General features: G+C 35.7%; 1 protein-coding gene across 2 annotated transcripts; it reads left to right on the top strand.

Moving 5' to 3' along the window:
* The first annotated feature begins 358 nt into the window (after nucleotides 1-358).
* Nucleotides 359-8,364, top strand: LOC148876838 (uncharacterized). Of its 2 annotated transcripts, none has more exons than XM_088973274.1 (5): nucleotides 359-824; nucleotides 1,549-2,722; nucleotides 7,119-7,319; nucleotides 7,416-7,567; nucleotides 7,691-8,364. In XM_088973274.1, the coding sequence occupies exons 2-5, from the start codon at nucleotides 1,588-1,590 to the stop codon at nucleotides 8,150-8,152; spliced, it is 1,950 nt and encodes a 649-aa protein (XP_088829400.1). In that variant the 5' UTR covers nucleotides 359-824; nucleotides 1,549-1,587; the 3' UTR covers nucleotides 8,153-8,364. The 2 variants fall into 2 exon arrangements, with proteins under 2 accessions (XP_088829400.1, XP_088829391.1); XM_088973265.1 differs by having other exon boundaries at nucleotides 7,116-7,319.
* Nucleotides 8,365-14,668: the final 6,304 nt, after the last annotated feature.

Below are 14,668 nucleotides of genomic sequence, written 5' to 3'. Positions count from 1 at the left end.
ATTTTGAACAGCGAAAATATTTCCTGATATTGGACATTAATACTTTGCCACTGTAGAGCACACATAATCAATTTGGGGTACATAATTTGCCACGTTTTAAATTCCTTGTCCACCTCACCTCATCTGGAACATTTTTTTTTGCCACACGACCCGCCAAGCAAAACTAGACATAGATACCAATTGAAATTTGACCAATCAGACCCCCTGTGGATTTTGATGAATGCCAGCTGATTGGTCAATCACACTCTGATACCCAGTTGTTTTGAGCTTTTTCGGCATGACACCTTATCTCACTCAGTCCTTATTGGTCTTTTCAACTAAAACATTTGGTTAAAATTACTCTTTCCCTTTCCCACGAGGCCACGAGGGTAAAGCTCCATATACCAACTCCAAGGGCCCAATCAACGAACTCGCGCCCTTAGTCCCACTCTCTCTCTCTGAATTCCCTCGAACAGAGGCTAAAATACAGACGAGAGTAGAAGCGTTAAGAAAAAAACCCTAAAATACACAGACAGAGAAACAAAATCCCTTTTCTTTTGTTCTTATATCTCTTCGCTTCACTTCGTGTTCCTCTTTTTCCTGTGTTTTCTGTTTTTGTTTTTAGTTTTATCTTACAGGGAAGGAAAAGAGAACGAACCAACGAGTTGTCCGGTGTTTGGTCTAGTGTTGGAGCTCTATTGGTTGCTCTTCTGAGTGTCTTTTATGTGGGTTTTGATTCGTATTCTCTAATGGTTGGTTTTCTGCTCTGAAATTAGGGTTTCGCTTCTTTATCTCAAGGAATTGACGATATTCGAGCGCTTGTAGTCAGCGGAGCTATTAATACTGTGAGCTCTCCCTCTCAATCATTTCTCTTTATATGTCTTTTACCACTTGATGAATGGCTTCCACTCCCTCAACTCCCCCTTTCCCCATATATTTGTGTGTGGATCTTGGAGCATTGAAGCTTGCAATGCGTAAAGTAGGTCTTCTCTTTTAGGTTGAATTTGCTTTGCTTTTATAGTTTGTTATTATTTTCCGGGCTTCACCTTGTTGTAGGAACTGAGTTTTCTTTCATTTTTTTATACCGAAATGTCCATCTAGGTTCGTAAAGGTTGCACGTTTCTTAGAATTTATATATATTAATTTCTACTTTACTTTTATTGGTTCTTGCATTTTATGTCTCTTGTTTATATTACGAGATTTTTCTCTGAGGGCTCAATTTTGAATATCATACTCGTTAATGGATTTTTTTTTTCTTTCCCTGTTTTTCTTTTCCTCTTTCCTCGCTCGCAACCTTTTCCTTTGAGTAATGAGCGCTGACTGTCCTCCGATACTGCAATTTACATTGGGTTCAATATACAATTTTGATTTGTTAATTTTCCCTTTTTGCATTTTTTTCTTGTTAGCTGGCATGAAATTCGGTTCAATTTGCTTTCTCACTGTTCTATTGAAATCCATTGTTTGAATGCAATTGACGATTCTTCTGTTCAAGGAGGTGATTTTTAATAGTTTCTTTGACGATCATGTTTTAGTGCTGTTAGATTCACTCTTAATTGGTCTAATTATTAGGGTTGTGAAGACGATTGGTTGACTAGGCAACTGGGAAAGATGTCGACAGAGTATCCTGTACTTGATAATAGGCCAATTGATCAATGGAAGGTAGCAGAACTAAAAGAAGAGCTTAAGAGACGGAAAATTACAACAAAGGGGTTGAAGGATGACTTGATAAGGCGCTTGGGTGAAGCAATACGGAATGAGGGAGAATCTGTAAAGGAAGAAGTTGTTAATGGTCTAAGTTGTGACCCTGAACCTGAGTTTAAGTTTGAAGAGAAGGTTGCAAAGCCAAATGATACTCAAGTTGTTGAAGAGAGTCAGGATGATGGTAAAAATAAAACCATAGGGGCAGAAAATGATGCTTCTGAGGTTGGTATTGATGATGGTGCTGCTGAGATGGTCCAAGAGAAATCTGAAACCGAGTCACTGAGTAAGTATGATTCTGTTGCGGCAGTTCATGAACCGGCAATTGTTACAGTATCTGAGGAAGATAGTGTCACTGTCAGTCAGATTGTGGAAACCCAATTAGCATCAAACCATCAGGAGCCACAGAACATTGAAATCCAGTTAGAGAGCGGGGTTTCAAATCCTCCCCATGAAGATGCAGTGCCCAACATGTCCGGTCCAAACAATCAGGTATCTGAGGTCAGCCCTGTTTTAGGGTCTCAAGTAAAGTCTGAGTCTATTTCTACTGATTCTGTGTCAATTATTCAAAAGAATGAACTAAAGGATAATTTGAATACTGGTAATTTCCCTTTAGAACTGGAAGTTGTTAAGACAGAGATGGTGCAACCATCATCCAGTGATGTTCATCCTACAGGTGGCGATCTACATCCACTGGGTGACCAAGAGCCATGTGAGAACCGGGGCCCTATTGAAGATATTGATGATACCAATGCTCCAAATCTGGACCTTGGGAAGAAAAATGATGGTGCAGATGCGGGGTCCTCAGAAAAATTAAATTTAGAACGAAGTTCAGGTGGTGATTCTATGGAGGATGATACATTGGAAAGTAAGCAAATTGATTCAAATCAAAATTCTGATGGCGTGGGAGATAGGAATGAGCTAACTGTAAAAGAGGAAAATGTAATTGATGTTGTGGGTGATGGTTTCTCTTCTGAGAAGAAGGAAAGTCCTGCTGAAAATAAAATTGCTTCTGCTGTGCCTGGTGAAAAAAGAAAAGTTGAAGGTACACTTCATTAAATGCTTCTTCTCTCTTCATTGCAATTAAAGTTTAAAACATACATGACTTCCCTTTTATGTGCTTTGTTTCATTCAGGATACCCATTCCTTCTTTTGCTGATTTCTTTTTCAAATGGTTCTTTTATAGCCGTTGTGCACTATCTTTTGTTTATGGTATTTGGACTTCTTTATTTGGACCAACACTGCATGATGCCTTTTTTTATTTGAACTCTTATAATTATTATGAAGTTAGTAATAAATAAGGTTCTGCTAGCGGAATAGATTTATCTGCTTTATCATCTTACTTTCTATATACTACCAACATGTTTTTTTGGGTGATTTGAGGTCTCAACCATCTCATGTTCAATTGCTCATAAAAATGTTGGACTCCTGTTTTTGTGGGTGTTACCTGCAATTGGCTATTTGTTCCTTTTCTCCATCTGCACTGGATGATGCAAGTGCATGCATAAACCATTTTGGGTGTCTTTATGTGCATTGGTAGGCCTACCTTTTCTTTTCTTTTTTTAAGGAGCTAGGCCAGCATCCCTAGTATTTATATTTTAGCATTGGAAGTGTGTGATTTTAGGAGCATTTAATGCATGATTGTGATCTTTGTTGCACTGTTCTCAGCTCAACTTTGGTTGCTTTGAAAAAAAGCTAATTCTGACACTTAACTGGCTCTAGACATGAAACAATAATATTATAGGGTCTGTTTGGTTCACAGGAATAGGTGCCTAGAATTGGAATTGAAATGGCCCATTCTGATTCCAACGGTTGAATGGTTGATTAGAATGGGATTCCCCCATTTGGGGGAATGGCCATTCCACCCCTTCCCTGGGAGTGTGATTCCCATTCCGCCTCCTTTTTTTTTGACAAAAAAATCCATTTCGACCCAAAGCCCTACTCGACCCCAAGTCCTCATCATCTCACAGGCCTTTCTCCATCCAAGTTAGCTGTTGATGACCACCATCTCCGGCGAGGCAAGATACCAGTCGCCTTTCTCCTGTATCTTCTCTATCTTCCTATTCTTCCTCTTTTCTCCCCTCTTCTCTCTCCCTCTTCCTCCTGCCCTCTACGTCACTGCTGCTAATAATGCTGAAGGCCAGTATTTGCAGATCCTCTTCTTCCTCCCCTCTCCTTTCTTATTTCTGCCCCTCTTATTTCTTGCCTCTTCTTCCATATCTCTGCCCAGCCGAACAGAGCTTGGATCTGCCCTTTTTTTCTTCCAAATCTCCTGCTGCCATCGTGACAGCAGCCGAACAGAGCTTGGAATCTGCCCCTCTTCTCTCTTCCCTCCACCTCCTCTTTCCAGTTGAAACGAATATCAACAATTGGAATCCAATGCTGGTTCTTGTCTGAACCAAACAAGCGTTGGGAATGGGTTACGGTTCCAATTCCTGGGGATTCTGATTCTGGTTCTAATCCTGACCATGAACCAAACAGTCCCTTAATTTATATCCAGATACATTATTTGGATTAGTGATTGGTGTGAAATTTCTTATTGAATCTCTTTGATGATGCTCTGGGTGCTGAAGATGCAGAAAGTTGGTATTGATTTTGAACTCCAACTATGCTTTTGCAATGCATCTATATGATTGCTGAAAGGTTACAATTTAACTTGTTTGTTTATTTAGGATCCTACTTTTGATGTTATGGATATGAGATTTGTAATTCATGTTGATGGTTCATGTTGTAGATGGACGGTTGGACCTGATCCTAATAATTGTACATTGCCTACATTTTGATAATTAGTATTGCTTTTGAGTTTTTGAAATTTAACCTGTTGCTGGTTAGTGAAAAAATCAACCTGTTGCTTAACACACAAATTTCAAACCACTAAATGTATATACTGAAAGAACAACGCAAAGGATTGTACAATGTTGTAAGTGTTAACTGAATTTGTCTTTTTGAATCCTTAAGTACTGTTACAAGTGCAACATTGCTTAGAGGTAGTCAAACTCAACCAAACAGAATTGACCAAGGTATTGTTGATTCAATTATTAGGATGTTGAATAGCATGTGCCAGTTTGCCTTCCTGGTAAAGTCTCTATACATGATGCAGTATCAGTACACTCCTTGCTATCTTTCTTCACTATTAATACCGGCCAATTACTTGTAACAGAAAATGCTGTTGATATTATTCAAGCCATGAATTGATATTGAAGTAATAGGTCCCTCTCAAGAGTGATTTTAGTGATAGATGAATTGAAGTTTAAACTTTACTTCATGTATTTGGTCCCATCTTATTGTTGTTGGTACAGGCAATATATTTTGTAATCCAATTCTTGCCGTTCTGATTACAAATTATTTTATCCAATGGTTTTGTAGCATTGTTTGCTTAAAGCCAGAAGTTGACCATGATATTCTGCTTTTTGTAAATCTTGTTAATTTATTGTTTTCATTTGTTAGTTTTGTTATGCCTATTTGCCTAGGGATTTAGATATGCTTGTTTGATGACCATGCAAAGTTAAAAGAAGCATTTGATAAAGTTTATCAGTGGCCAATTAGGCGATTTTATGGTTGCCTCTTCTTTTCTTGGGAGTCCATTTTCCCCTCCTCTCCCCTGGCTTTTGGGGCATTGAATTCTCACCTATGTTTGTGTTGCTCAATTAGACCATCTATGCCTGGACAGAAAGACCTTATGAAGCTTTACTGTTCTTATTGGCTTTGGGGTAGATGAAGATGGGCTCCTTTGGGATTGGGGGGGGGGGGGAGCCATCAACGAGATTCCACTTTGGAACTGAAGAGCTAGAATTCTAATGTTGTGTCAGATCCTTTTAGTTACTTCCTATTTTTCCAAGATGAGAAAGAGTATGGGCCTAAATTTCCAGTTAGTGACAAGCATGTCACAGTATGGGTGACTGGGATATTCCTCTTCATTTAGTTTTCCATCTGTTGCATTGAAGCATTTTTCCATCCAATATTTGGTGCATTATTATCAACAACATTATCATGATTATTATTCGTGTTGGTTATCTTTTGTTCTTTGTTGCTCTTCCATGAAAGTGCAGTTTGATTATTTTTGTATCATGGATGTATGTCTAGATGTTCATTACTCCATGCCTCTCTTGGTGTAACCTCTTAATTAGAATGATAATATATGTCCTGAAAAATGCTAGCACTTGGTAGATTTGATTTAACACACCACGGGTGTGTATCCTTTTCCTTTATGGGTAGTTTCTTTTTATTTGAGCGCTCAACTTGATAAAGCCTTCTTCTCCCAACTCTCTGTGGGGCCTTACTATGGGTTCAGCTATATGAATCTTCTTTCACTATTCCACTCTATGTGGGATCATATCTATGGTTAACCAAGAACCATTAAATCATTTTTCACTTCCTCAATTCATGACTTTTTTGCCTGCCCTTCTTCTGGTTCCTTCAACTTGCATCAGATGCATATGTATCTATGGTTAACCATTGACCTTCTAATCCTGTGCTTATAGTTTAACCACTCATCCATCCCTTTTTATTAGAATTAGGGCTGTTCACGGGTCGGGTTGGGTCGGTTTACTAGTGTTTTTTCAACCGACCTGACCTGGTCGGGTTACCTATAGATCAAACCGAAACCGACCCTCTATTAAGTAAAACCGACCTGGTTGGTTTCAGTCGGTTTGGGTTTCAACCAGCTCCAAGCTTGCACAATGCACATGAAGTCAAAGTGCTAATATTATATATAATATTAAATTTTTTTTTTTTCTGAAAATATATATTTAAAACCAAAACATATATACAAATATATATTTTCTAATTTCTGGAAATATATATTTCGGGAATGTATATCTGATATATTTCAGAATATATATTTTTTCAGATATATATTTATTATTTAAAACTAAAATAGCTATATTTAACAGATTTTTTCAGAATCTATATATTTTTCACATAACTCGGTTCGGTTCGGTTTTGTTTTCACATATGAAAACAGAAACTGAACCGAATTATTGGTTTGTTTATCTTTGCAACCCGAAACAGACCGGTAGTGAAGAAAAACCGGCCAACTCGGGTTGAGTCGGGCCGGGTTGGTTGGTTTGGATTTATTTGTGAACAGCCCTAATTAGAATGACATTTCATATTCCACAAAATTGTATAGTAGGCATTAAACAAAATGACAAGTATCAAAAAGAACCATTACTAAATGAATACTAGTTATTATCAACAATCACAACCAGCAAAATTGACAGTTACACCGTAACTAATATTAATATTGCACTGGTTATTATTCCCTACTAGAATTATATTGGTGATCCTTTTGTCGGCATTGTACCTTTTTGTTCAAGACCCTTGAACTTAGATACAGTGGGGTAATAAAATTAAGTGCAATTATGATTCTGATTATGAAACTTGTGCTATTCTATCGGGAAAGCTCATTTCTCATCTTCATGGGATTGTACGATCTGTAGCAGATAAAGATGTAGGGAACAATGAGCCTCCAAAGAGGCAGCGTCGATGGAACTCTGAAAGCATCAAAGTTCCTGAAGTGCAAACTTCTAATCTCACCTCCTCATCTACAACACCTAAAGATGCTTTACAGCCCACCATTCCCAAGCGCAACTTCATCAGGTCTGACTCATCACTTAGTGAAGAGGCATCAAAGGAACGAGTTGGTATGATGCTGTTTGCTTGTTGTATATTCAGTGTTTACCTGGTAAAAAAAAGGTTTCATGCATCTGAATAGGGTTGTTATTCCTTCATGTTGGCAGTTCCACCATCGCCAAAGCCCCCAACTACTTCCCTCCGAATTGACCATTTTCTTCGTCCATTTACACTAAGGGCAGCTCAGGAGCTTCTTGCAAAAACTGGAAATGTATGCAGCTTCTGGATGGACCATATCAAGACTCATTGTTATGTGACGGTATAGTTTATATCTTCTGTTTGATGGTGATATTTCTTTTGTAAATGTTTATCAAGGTTATTCTACCTTTTGGATTGAAGTAATTTATAACTAAATGTTTGATGCATGTTCGGTGCCTTGCAGTATTCCTCGGTGGAAGAAGCCATAGAAACACGAAATGCTTTGTACAATCTGCAATGGCCTTCAAATGGAGGGCGCCTTTTGGTGGCAGAATTTGTCGATCCCCAAGAAGTGAAAATGCGGGTTGAAGCTCCTCCACAGTCTCCAGCAGCTTCTGCCAGCACCAACGCAACGGCACCTACTTCTCCAACACTTCAGCCCCAGCCATCCCCTCACCAACAGAATCTGCGACAACAACTTCCTCCCCCTCCTCTCCCACCACCACCCCCAATAACCGACCCGTCCACAATACGGGAACGTCTCCCTCTTCCACCCCCACCACCGCTTCCAAAGAAGCCAGACCCACCTATAGTTACCCTCGACGATCTCTTCAGGAAAACAAGAGCGACCCCTAGGATATACTACCTACCATTGTCTGAAGAACAGGTTGCTGCAAAAGTTGCTGCTCGCAAGAATGCTAAGTAGGGATGATAGCATTATGCCATTCTTGTATTTGGCCCATGGGATATTAGTCTTCTCTTATGTAATATAGTACGGTGATACATTTTATTAGTAAAGCCTTTGCAGGTCTAAAGGCAGACCAGGACAGGTTGTGCGGCAAGGGATGAGTGAGATTTTCAGTTTTGAACGCTGACATGGGTTGCCTCCTGATAAATGATTACCTTTTCCCCGTCAAATATCGCTTCGATGCACCTATGGTTCCATTCCGTTGTTTCATTATGTTAAAATGGTTTAACTTCAACCATATCATGAAGTGAAAAGAAAAGTGCGGGTTTCTAAGTACTGGTATCACAAGAGCTTGAAAAGGCATTTTTAGTTTCTATATTTTAAGAGTTTCTTTGAGACCAAGGTTCAATATTTTGTCACATATCAGCCCGTGTCGGCTGATATATTCGTATTGGAAGTCTCCTGATACACCTTTACAGGGGTGTTTTTGGGTTTCACCCAGTTCAGGGGTTAGAAGGGCCTTAGACTGACCCCTCTAAGTCAGGTTCACAAAAAAGACAAAAATGGGGAGCGAGGGCCGATCTGTCCATGCCGGTGGATCGGGTTGTATGAACTTTGTTGGAGATGAGGTTTTAAAAGGCTAAAGTTGAAGGTGAGGTGGTTGTGTCTCATACGGGTGAGGCATGAGCCTATAAGCGTTGTGAGGTGTATAGTCTTGAGGAAAAATGAGAAGGATATAATCCATAAACAATAACGTAAGGCGGCTGTCTCGTATGGGCAAGTGTAAGCCTAAAAGACGTCTTGAGGCATTAGTCTTGAGGAAAAAAAAAAAGAAAAAGGAAATAATCCATAAACAATAAAGACATGAAAACCTACAATTAGAATTTTATATGGCTTGTATGATGTATTAGACATGGATTTGTGGTTTAAAGTATTTATACACCCCAATATGCGGAAAGGGATGTATTGATGATCTACACTCTGAATCATGCATAATTTTTTTAAGTTTTTATTTTTAATTTTCCAAGGTCAGTTTTATATTATCTAATTTTAAAAAGATTAAAAAAACACCTTAAAAGGGGGTATTGGTGCCCCAAATATATAGTACAATTTGACTTAGAATCTTACCAAAGTAGTTTTTTTTTTCCTTTAATTTAGGGATATGAACCAACATTGTTTTAAGAACAAGGCATTCTTATTTTGTTGTTGCACTAATATGCATTAGTGAAGAGTATATATATGATGCATGTGATTTAGAAGAAATAAAATATAAAGTCTAAGATAAATGAGAAAATGAGAATTATAAAAAACAATAATAAATGGGCAATGAGGTGACCTTTGTTCGAGCTGAACAATGGGGCGCAACTTGGGAGGGTTCGGGTTGGGCTCTTGTCAAAATTTGAGTGGGTCTGGCCCAAAGCCCAAGCTTGAAGTAATGTGACATGCTAACTTGGGCCAACCTTGCCTATAATTGGTGAAGGTATTGAAAGGCAGATACAATCCTATATGTGTGCGTGCGTGCGTATGAGTTGCAGACACATACGAATTAACTAACCTGATAGAACTAGTTTCTCTAAGATTGCAAGCTTGTATGAGTTGCAGACACAAAGAAGTTTAGAGAAGTTTAGGAATGACATTTGTTTAAGCAAAGAAAAATGTTTAATTTCTATTATTATTTCTTTATTTTTAGAAAGATTATTTGTATTGTAATATTTAATAATTATTATTATTATTATTATTATTAGTAGTAGTAGTATTAGTAGTAGTAGTAGTAGTAGTAGTAGTAGTGAAGCAGTAGTAGTATTAAGTATTTAACTTGTGATTTTAAAATACTTTATATGATGTCGAGTATCCAATGATACTCTACTCCTAATTTACGATATGAATTCAGAAAATGCACACGAAATAAACAATTATTGTTAATTAGTAATTAACAATGATTATTATTAGTAATTAATAGATGTACTTAATTAATTAGAAGTAGATTATTATTAATAATCAATAGCTGAAATTAATTAATTAGTTTAGTAGTTAACAATAATTAATAGCACAATTTCATTTTTTTTAGGAAATGATTGAAAGTGGGAGCTTCCCAATTCTCACAACTCTACATGGTGGTGGGCTCCAATCTGGATGTTAGTGGGCTCTTTTCTTGAACTACCACTAATCAGAATTTGACACGTGTCCATTTTGTTTAAATCTTTAGAATGACAGGTGTCTAGATAGAGGAGAACCACATGTCTGAATGAGGGAGGCTTTGGCCTGAAATCATTCCTTTAATATATATATAAATTTCATAACTAAAAATTATCGATAACATTTCATTAGAAAATTTATTTCAGTGTAATTGAATATATTTTTCCAACTTTGACATTAATTTTGATATTTTCTGTAATTTTGGTCAATTTATTAAAAAAACACTTTTGCTAATTTATTGTAGGGCGACCTTACCTTTGAATAATTGGTTTTTTTATGTTCAATAAATATTGTTTTTTTCAAAAATCCAATTAAATTTTCATTTTCAATACTAACCATTTTATTTTTCTCTTATTGAGTTTTCCAAAAGATAAAAATAAATTAATGATACTTACCTATTACTATCAAACCCGATTAAATTAAATACTGATAATTAATAACAAAAATATTAATAATTCTTTTATATTTATAATTATACACGTAAAGTTAATCATAATTAACATTAGTTAGTACAGGGAAGTTAATAATTATTATTTCCATTGATAGAAAATAATGTTAAAATTATTTGCTGAATTTATCCGTTTTAAATCAGAATTTTGCATTGGATTGCAGTGTGTGTATGTGTGTGTGTGTATATATATATATATAAAATTTATTATTGAAAATAATAATATTATCAGTAATATTATAAATTTAGACTTATTGCAATAAATATTCAGTATTATAATATTATAATATTTAATTAATCAGTATAATAATTAATATTATTATTAATAAAAATAAATATAAAATGTAAATATGCAATAATCATTACTTATTTTAAATGTTAATAAATATTGAAATTTTGGTTAATGAAATTACTGTTGATTAATTCAAATTGACAGTAATTACAGTAATTAATTAACAGTATTTTGATAAATATAGTTAATATTTATGATAATTATCTGTAATCTAATAAATTACTATAAATACAATTAAGTTAATGTATTTATTAATTAACAATATTATAATTAACAGTAATTAATTTTAATGGATAATAACACTATTATTCATTATTATTACTAATAATAATATTATTAATAATTAACTTTACTTATATATTTATGAATTAATAAGAATATTAAATGACTATAGTCAAATTAATAATTACAATTATTAATGTCATTATTAATTATCAGTCCGATGAAGAAGGTGCAGCTCACCGTGAGTGTTGCGGGAGTCTTCAACTTCAGTTATATCGCCAACCAAGATGAATGAGATTCTATACGGCTGCTTTGTTGAAGTAACCTGAAAAGGGTGGAGGTCACCGTGAGTGCTGCGGGAGTCTTCAACTTCCATTACATCGCCAACCAAGATGAATGAGCAGAAAAGTTTTGACAGACACGTTGAATGAGCAGCAAGTTTTTGTTTTTGTTAGATTGAATCTTTAAGTTGCAGAGTTCTATGGGTTGTATATTTCTCAGAGTTGGAGACGTGTCTGAGATGCAAACATTGAAATGCATCTTATTCTCCTGTTTTTTAGGAACCGGTAGAGAGTGGTTGTGGGCTGTGTTCTTGAATGGCCACTTCTATGATTGTTGACAGGTGTCTAATTTTTCTCATAAATTTTAGAAGGCCATTAATCAGATTGTTCTTCATTTTGCAAATTAATGGGAGGACATTTGTCTTATTATAGGGATGCCAAGAGTCTGGCCTGATTTCATTAGTTTATGTGACAATCTATATATAAAATAAAAAGAGGAAGGAGGGGAGGCAGAAACCTCTTGCCACATTGCTCACACGAGTTCCTCTAGCCTGTTATTTGTACACCTAGAATTGTTAACCATTGCTTTACATTCATGGCATGAAAAAGACAAATTTCTCCGAATTATTTCTTCCCATGTTGTAATTACCTTCTTCCACCCATTTCTCTCCATTGTCCTTTTTCTCTTCAATGCTCATCCGTTTCTATAATTTGAGGAATTCTCCTCTAAAACTCCTTTAAATCTGAGTAATTCTCCTCCAACTCCTTGAATAAAGGTTGCATAATATTGTCTTTAATTCATTCTTTAATTTTGAATAATAGGTATATATACACAAGCTTTTACAAATGCACGTTACAGGTGGATATGTATAGCTACACAAGCCTTTGTAAATAAATATGTATACATGTGAATTTTTAAGCCAAAGAAATGGGTGGGCCTAAGGCCCAAGTCTACATAAATATGATTTGGTGGCCCAAGAATCCAAGTGTATTAATTCCAATCTAGCCCATCTCCTATTGTAATAGGGGTGGTCCAATTGGCAAGACAATTAATTCCCATATATTGGAGCATGTATGGGAGTTAACCCTAACCTAACACCCCACTCACATGGGATTGGTTAGCAAAATGGGCTGAGGTGGTAGTCTTAATTCATGACTATAAATAGCGTTGCATAGGGAGAAAGATCTCATCTTTTTCAACACTCACATTGCAAGAAGTTCTCACACACCAATACTTAAGGATTACAAGCAACTACAAGCTCCTACAAACTCCAACAATTTTAAGAACAAGAGAGAAAAAAAAAGGGAAAAACTTCTTAATTCTCTACAACACACTTGGATTCAAGATCTCTAAAGAAAATCAAGCAACTACAAAAGGGCCCTTCTTACAAAAGCATCATTCACAACCGATCAAGCGTGAAGCATAGAGTGAAGAAATCTACATCAATTATTCAGAAGCACCAAATTCAAGAAAAAGTACACCAACACTTTAAGAAATACGAGAAATATGCCGATGGCCATCGTCTTCATCGAATTCAACCGTTAATTAGAAGTTGCTCACATCATCAAGCATGAATCAAAGAGAGTTCAAATCCCTTGTTTTTTTCCTTCATTACAAATTTATTTTTATAATTTGTCTCCATATTTTGTGTTAATCAAATATGCAAATTTGTATCAATAGAATCATTATAGGTGGATATGTTTTGCTCTTAAATAGACATGTGAACCTCTTTTCTAGCTCAATCATACACTCAAGAAAATAGATCAGGTATTCTTTTCTAAACTCTAGCTTTCTAGGGAAGTAGGTTTTTTTATTTGCTCTGCTTTTATATGTTGCTGCCAAAATGACTAAACTCCGACTTCTCCCAAACCTAATCTAATTATGTAACTTTGTCTAGTTTTACTTTCAATTGGTTTACCTCTCAAGTGCTTCTCTTTAATCTCCCAATCATGTGTCCAAGATGATCATGTTTAATTTTCTAATTTTGAACTTTCTATATGAGCTAGAATATTCTTAGATATGCATATCTATGATATGTTTGCACATTCCAAATAGCTATACGGATCAAAAAGGTTTGTCGGATTTATACATTGAGGCCAAGACCATTGTTCTTTTTATCCATTAATTTTCGTACTATTTCTTTTGCTTCAAAAAGTACCATATGCACCTTGTTCAATTAAATCCATCATTTTTACAAGGGTGTATTTATCTGTTTCTTGAAAATGGAGTAGAGAGAATGACTTAGGATGCCTTCTAAGTGAAGAAAAAAAAAATCATTTGGTCCTGGTTAGCCATGGTAAAAGTTATAAGAGAAGAATAAATTTACCTGGGTAAGAGAGAAGAACATGGGAAGTAAAAGTTATAAGAGATAAGGGAAGTTGGATTTCTCATTTTACATTAAGGCCATGTTCTTTTTTCGGAAACATATTTACCTGGGTAAGAGAGAAGAACATGGGAAGTAAAAGTTATAAGAGATAAGGGAAGTTGGATTTCTCATTTTACATTAAGGCCATGTTCTTTTTTCGGAAACATATTTACCTGGGTAAGAGTGTTTCCTGGGAAATACTTAATTGGGTAGTGCATTTACCCATGTTCTTTTTTTTCTTTGATTTACCTAAGTAAATGAAGTTTCTTATTTTTCCCATGTTCTTTTGCAACACCCACTTTCCTGGGTAAATTATTATTTTTTTCATCTCTTTCCAATTTTACCTTTTGGACATGGATTTGAAAACCATGTCACAAACTCTTAAATGCCCCTAAAATTTTTGGAAATAAACCATGCTGCCTCTTCTTTTAAACCCAATTTGAGCCTAATTCAAGTTTTTCCTCTGGAACGATAGAAGAAAACACCATCTGCCATTATTTTGGGCATTTAAGACTGTTGTCATAATTTCTGGTTTTCTTTATGAAAATCAAACTAGTTCTGGTTATTTAATGAACCATTGAATTTTCACAAATAACAAATAGCGGAGGAGAGTTTAAAATGTCAATGCTTATAAGATCATGTCAATCCTTTGACCTCCAAAATCACAATTATGAAATTCACAAATGGGCATATACAACAAATGAAGAAAAGAATAATGTGAGGACCCGA

This window comes from Nelumbo lutea, chromosome 1, assembly GCF_056320005.1.
Source record: "Nelumbo lutea isolate HS-2025 chromosome 1, American lotus-T2T, whole genome shotgun sequence".
NCBI classification, from domain to species: domain Eukaryota; kingdom Viridiplantae; phylum Streptophyta; class Magnoliopsida; order Proteales; family Nelumbonaceae; genus Nelumbo; species Nelumbo lutea.
Note: the sequence above shows the minus strand (reverse complement) of the source record. Positions and strands in the feature narration are given on the sequence as shown.